Source organism: Triticum dicoccoides, chromosome 4A (assembly GCF_002162155.2).
Source record: "Triticum dicoccoides isolate Atlit2015 ecotype Zavitan chromosome 4A, WEW_v2.0, whole genome shotgun sequence".
Classification (NCBI taxonomy): Eukaryota; Viridiplantae; Streptophyta; class Magnoliopsida; order Poales; family Poaceae; genus Triticum; species Triticum dicoccoides.
The window spans coordinates 685,175,198-685,181,070 of record NC_041386.1 but is presented as its reverse complement, the minus strand read 5'-3'; the positions used below and the strand labels follow the sequence as shown (position 1 = coordinate 685,181,070).

At 47.1% G+C, this 5,873-nt stretch overlaps 1 protein-coding gene across 1 annotated transcript; it reads left to right on the top strand.

The window, feature by feature from the left end:
• Positions 1–2,653: 2,653 nt before the first annotated feature.
• LOC119289726 lies at positions 2,654–3,388 on the top strand. The gene has a single exon (XM_037568972.1). The coding sequence runs from the start codon at positions 2,911–2,913 to the stop codon at positions 3,184–3,186; it is 276 nt and encodes a 91-aa protein (XP_037424869.1). The 5' UTR covers positions 2,654–2,910; the 3' UTR covers positions 3,187–3,388.
• The last annotated feature ends 2,485 nt before the right edge of the window (positions 3,389–5,873 follow it).

Below are 5,873 nucleotides of genomic sequence, written 5' to 3'. Positions count from 1 at the left end.
GGGAAAAAAGGTGAAAATGAAAGAAAAAGAAATGCAAAAAGTAAAAGAAAGGAGACAGACAGATAGAAAGAACACCAAGATAAGTGATACGTGGGCTACACAAAGATGCATGAGGGATGCGCATTTCCCGCCTATTCGACATATTAAGTGTGAAATATGAATTGATGTAGCCCACCCCTCAACAAGCCCCGACCGATACGTCATGTCATCACCAAACCCAACAGAATCAAACAAGCTTTGTTACTGGAATGGAATAGAACAATCTTCATAATTTTTATTGAATGGGCATCGTGCCTACAAAATTTTGGTTAAGAATAGTAGAATTCTACATCTAGTTCGAGAAGGTTCTATTGAATGATTATATGTTTCAAATTGATTTTTTTTAAAGGAGGTTACATGTTGACAATTTCATTACACACTTGTCTATTTCAAATTGTTTTTTCTCACACGAATAAAAACAACTCATTTTCTGTAAGTAGCTTGCTTCACTATCTCTTTTCTGTTGTTTGAAGAAAGTATTCCCTGCCTCAGAGAAGAGAGATATGTGGCGGCAATAGATTGTAGCTAAAACTCATCATGCCTAGTTTGTACATGTTTTAAATTAACTTAATACGGGCCTACCAATTACCCACAACAGTCATATAACTATGTCTCTGGATACAGTGGTAACGCAAATGCTCTAGAGAAGGGAAATAGAGTTTGGCCACACAACCACCCAGGAAATGAATCTCCAGTGTGAGGTAACCTCAAGTTCATGAAGACTTGAGGATTTGTGCCTAACACAATTTTCCTAACATCTTCCAATCCCACAACATATTCATCAACACTCACAATCTAGGGCACACATTGTCGAAGTTATAGAGAGAGGAATGAGAAATGGTGATACTTGCAAGTGTTTTTAGTGGCATTTGTAAGATGAAATGTGTGGTTGGAGAAATAACATTTATAGTACCTGGGTAGTAGTAGTGGGCTGGTGCCACATGCTAGAGCATTGATCTACGAATCAACAACAACGGCGGAGCCAGCGGAGACCAGGAGGGGCCATGGCTCCCCCAAAATTTAGAGATTTTTGAAGACCCTAGATTACTTCTGCAAACAGCTATATGGCATCTTCTATAATCCTCTCCCGAAAACATTTTGGTGGGCCTTATACATCGCCCGCAACTGAAAGTTTTGTCATGCAAATAAAAAATTCTTCAAGAACATCTTCAAGGCAGACCCCAAAAATGGATATGGTATTTGTCCGCGGACTCCGTCCAACCACGGACACAATACAGGAGCCAGACGGAGCTCGAGGACAAAGCACATGGGTCGTGAGGACATGTGGTTCAGCTCATAGTGGGCCAAGCGGATTCTCACATGGTGTTTCGACTCACACAAAACGGACATGCGGACTAGTCCACAGACGTTAATCGGACCGTGTTGGATGACGAAAAGTGTCCAAACCGCTTGGTCCGGACCTTTTACTGGCACTTTGAGGGGCCATTTTGGAGATGCCCTAAAGTACATAACTTTTGACATTTTTTCGAGAAACATGAACAGACTTAATAAATTCTAAACATCTTTTGAAACATCCGATTTTTATAAATTTATACGTTTTTGCAAAAAAAAAACGGAAAGAACAAAAAAAGAATAATGGGAAAGAAACACGAAAAAACTAATGGAAAAACGATAACATAAACAGAAAAAAAACAGCTTCAGAGAACATTCTAGAAGGTTCCCAATTCCGTTAAAACCGAACAGGAACCTGTTAGTAGGCTCCCAAAACCGAACGCACAGATTAGGCAAATGGGCTGTCATATGTGGCCTTGACATCCGCATGACCCAATATGTAGCCCACAAACTGTGGTATGCGATGAATAAAGTTTTGGTTTACCTTAAAAGAAACACTCAAGGTTGAGGATGAAAAGGGACCCAAGAACTTTTACGCGATTTTGGTGTTTGTTTGGGTGCTCTCTGTGATATGGTGGAACAGTTGTACTAGTTATACTTTTTTTTTTATGGTAATATGTCTCTTATTCATATCATAAAGATTAATGTACAAGTCACATAAAGACCGACATGATAAAACTAAAAAGACAATAGAATGTCTCCAGCTTGACACTTGCCTCCGGCACCACCCAGCACCCACCAAAAGGAAAAATGACGGATCACCTTCTCGCCCGAACTCAACGCGGCTCCATCGCTGATATGCAACTTTGCGGATCTTCAAGGTGCCTCGCCAAAGGCGAAGCCGTTACCGTTGAACGAATCCGACCGAGGCGATACCCCAAACACGCCGTCGAACTCCAGATCTGGCACACCCACATGAATAAGACGTCGGAGGAGGAAACCGTATCTGCCATCCACGAACCACAAGCCCAGCACACGTTCCGTCTTTCAGATGTACTGGTTGTACGTGTGACATATGTTTGCGTGTTTTTACTCGTATTTGTACGGTTCTTGCTTGTAGTTGAATGAAATACGAGTGCTTTTTCAAAAAGGAAATTAGCGTCATATAGGGATTTTCTTGAGTTATAGCTAAATTAGCGTCATGCCACGGCCGCGGCCCGCGTGGGACCAGCAGCAGCAGAAGGAAAAGAAGATAAACACGCGCCAAACGGTTGCAACATCCACCACGCCACCGCGGCACCGCGTGCGTCATGAGCTCCCTCGCTCCTTCCCCCTCGCTGCCGCGTCCATCAATATTCTGGTCTCCTCCAGCGCAGGAAACCGCCATGCCTAAAGCTTCCTCCATGCCACTAAGCCGTATATAAACCGGGTGGCGTGGCCTTTCTCCCTTCACCAACCCCAGCAAGAAACGACCCAAGCAAAGCCACCAATTGATTGAAGCAAAGTCACAGAGCCTGCGTGCAAGAAAGCCTCGGCCACCGGAGCTGCTGCAGGAATTATCCCCGTCTCCTATCGAGTATGGACAAGGTGCTGGCCTTCTCCATCCTGAGCGCGTCGGCGGCAGACATCGCCCCCGGCGCCGGCGGAAGCTGGGCTCGGCTGTCTTGGTGGGGGAGGAAGCTGCAGGAGGACGACCGGACTGGATCAGAGCACCAAGGGAAGCAGGGCGGTCTGCCGCGGGAGGCAGAGCAGCGGCCGGACAAAGGGAAATCGCAGTCGCCGTCGACGTTGCCGCCACGGTTTGCGCCGGAGTTTGATGGAATCGACTGCTTCGAGACCATCGTGTGCCATTGATCGCTGATGAATCGTGATCTGCTCGTGGTCCAGCCGGGCGTGTGACTACTAATTCTTTCTCCGTTTGACGGCCGTACGATCGGCGTGTTCATTCGTTGTTAACTTGTGTGCTTCTAACTGAAGCCGGATGTTGTACAGAATACAGAGTTACCTGTAAACCAAGTTCTTCATATGGTACAAAGAAATCTAGGATAAGCTTTGATTTTTTAGGCTTGACGCCATGACGGAGTAGAGACATTTAGTCAGACTAATCTAGAATTGGAACTGCAATTCGCTAGATGTCCAAACTACTCTAACACTAAAATTCCTTTGGTAGTTAGGGAATTAGAAGTCCAAACCCACTGGCTTAATTAAGATTTTATTAGATGGCCTGACTCCTTAGTTGTTCTTTTTTTTCTTTGCGAGAACTTAGTTTGATCTTTTGGTCAGATGACCTGACTCCTTAGATTCCTGCACCTTCAGAGAATCGACGCACTCTGTGAACCTCAGGCTCAAAGCCTGTCGAGATGATGCTCTGCTCTGGCGAGGGAGGTTCAGAAACGATCACCATGTGCACGGTGATGTTTGGTTGCGCGCGCTGGCTCAACAGTCAGCCAGCCGTTGTGAGACCACGTGGCGTAACGGTCCTATCGCCACAGGACGGGGCGGTAGGCTAGCTAAGGCTACCGCCATATGACTCAGTGGTAGGGTCGTAGGCTGTGCCTCGACGGCCATCGGTACTGTGACGAAGAAGGCGTGTCCACTGGCGGTAGGGTACCACAACCTACCGCCATAGGCCTTGGTGGTCGGGTCTCGCACACATGCCTTAGGTACTGTGACGAAGAAGGTGTGACCCTTTGGCGGTAGGGTACCACAACCTACCGCCAAAGGTCCTGGCGGTAGGCCGTCTGCACCTACCTCCGTGCCGTCCGGCGGTAGGGTATGTGTCACTTAATCTCTAAACAGATTCTTGGTCTTATCAATCACAAAAAAAAACATCACCAAAAATATGATTTCTAATTAAAAATAGGATGATCGCACACATTGTAGATAGCAAATTAGCATTTCAAATAGTTTGAACATAGTTTGATAGTAGCAATTCGACATCACCAACAAAGCTTGAAAGTACCAAATAGACACCACTAGCATAGCATACAAGTTCTTCCTCACAACTAGTTGCACTAAACGACATCACCAACACGAGTGGTCACTTGCTCCTGCTCCTCTTAGCGGTATGGTCCTCGTTTCTTTTCAACGGGTTTCGTCTGGCTTCTTCATGCGATGACGAGGAACCGGTTTCTAAAACGGGGATGGGCTCAAAACATCCTGGTGTGAATGAGATACCCTCTTCCCCTAGCTTGGTTGTGTCAGTGGTGGCCCGTCATCATCGTCGTACTCCTCCTCTGCGTCCTCCTCCTCCTCCTCCTCTTCGTCCTCTGTTTCTTCTTCCTCTTGCTGTTCAACAACCCGGGATGACGAGGCGACATGGTTAGAGGAAGCTCCACCGGCGTGGCTCGATGAAGCAATGGCACGCATGGACCCTCCATGAGCAGGATCATGGATGTTGGCCGCGCGAGCGCACCCAAGCATACTCACTATCTTACGACAACAGCAATAGTAAACAACCAAAAACATAATAAGGATCAACTCAAGCTTCTGCAATAGTATAACATCGCTAAGGAGCTCGATGTTACCTTCATTGTATCCCTCATCTTGGTGTTGGATTCCACGGTTCCGGCTTCATACAAAGCGCGTTTGAGCCATCAATAATGCTTCTGTTGAGCTGTGAAGCCTGCACATGTAACCAATATGTTAAAGGCTCAGAACCTCTCATGGCTCCAAACAAATGAGAACACCACTTACCACTCTGTTCATCAGGGGTGCATACTCCCTAAAATCACCTTCGAGATCTCTGAGCTGGCCACGTAAGCTTCGTCCTCGCTGTCATCCTCCTCCAATTCGGCGATATCGTCTTCCGTCCACTGCGGCCTCAGGTGTACACGATACTTGACACCATCGTCATACCACTTTAGGTGGCGTTCATGATAGGTGTCCCAGTTAACCACTCTCCTCTCGCCGTCTTTGCGGTACCTCCTCTCGTCCCACGCTTTCACGTGCTCTTCTCGTGCCCCCAGTCTGTGATGGACTGACAATTTTTTCTACTCTTCCTGCAAGGCATAGGAAGCAGCGGACGTCATGACAATGTCAAACACAAACGAAAACACAACAAGTAGAGAACAATGTCCTCACCAGTGAAGGTCGGAGCCGCCGGTGTTGGTGGGTTTACCGGGTGGGGTGTGTTGCAAGATCCCAAACTGTGTGGCCACACGCTGTGGTAAGTGCCACTCGACGTCATACACACATATCAAGGGCACAATGCACCACCAGGCAAGCCGACCCTCCTCGCACATCGAGTTGAGCTCGAACCCCTATTCTCGGTTGTGGTACAGAAACCAGTTCACCTACAGAAGGATGTTAAGAAGAATGAAAGTTGCTACGGAACGATTGATAAGCTACTTGGTATACCTGGAAATCTGTTAGGTTGTCCAGCTCGTTGGTGAAGAGCTTATATAGCGTAGTGGCCTTGCCCGTGTAGACCTTCACCTTGTCCCAGAAGTACGCGACGGTCGGGTACCGAGCATTGTCTCCTTCTTCGCCATAATCCGTCCATGCACGCGAGCGAACTTTCTCTGGACGGCCGACCAGCA

Coding starts and splice junctions, on each gene's coding strand:
- LOC119289726 (XM_037568972.1), top strand. CDS start 2,911: ATGGACAAGGTGCTGGCCTTCTCCATCCTGAGCGCGTCGGCGGCAGAC.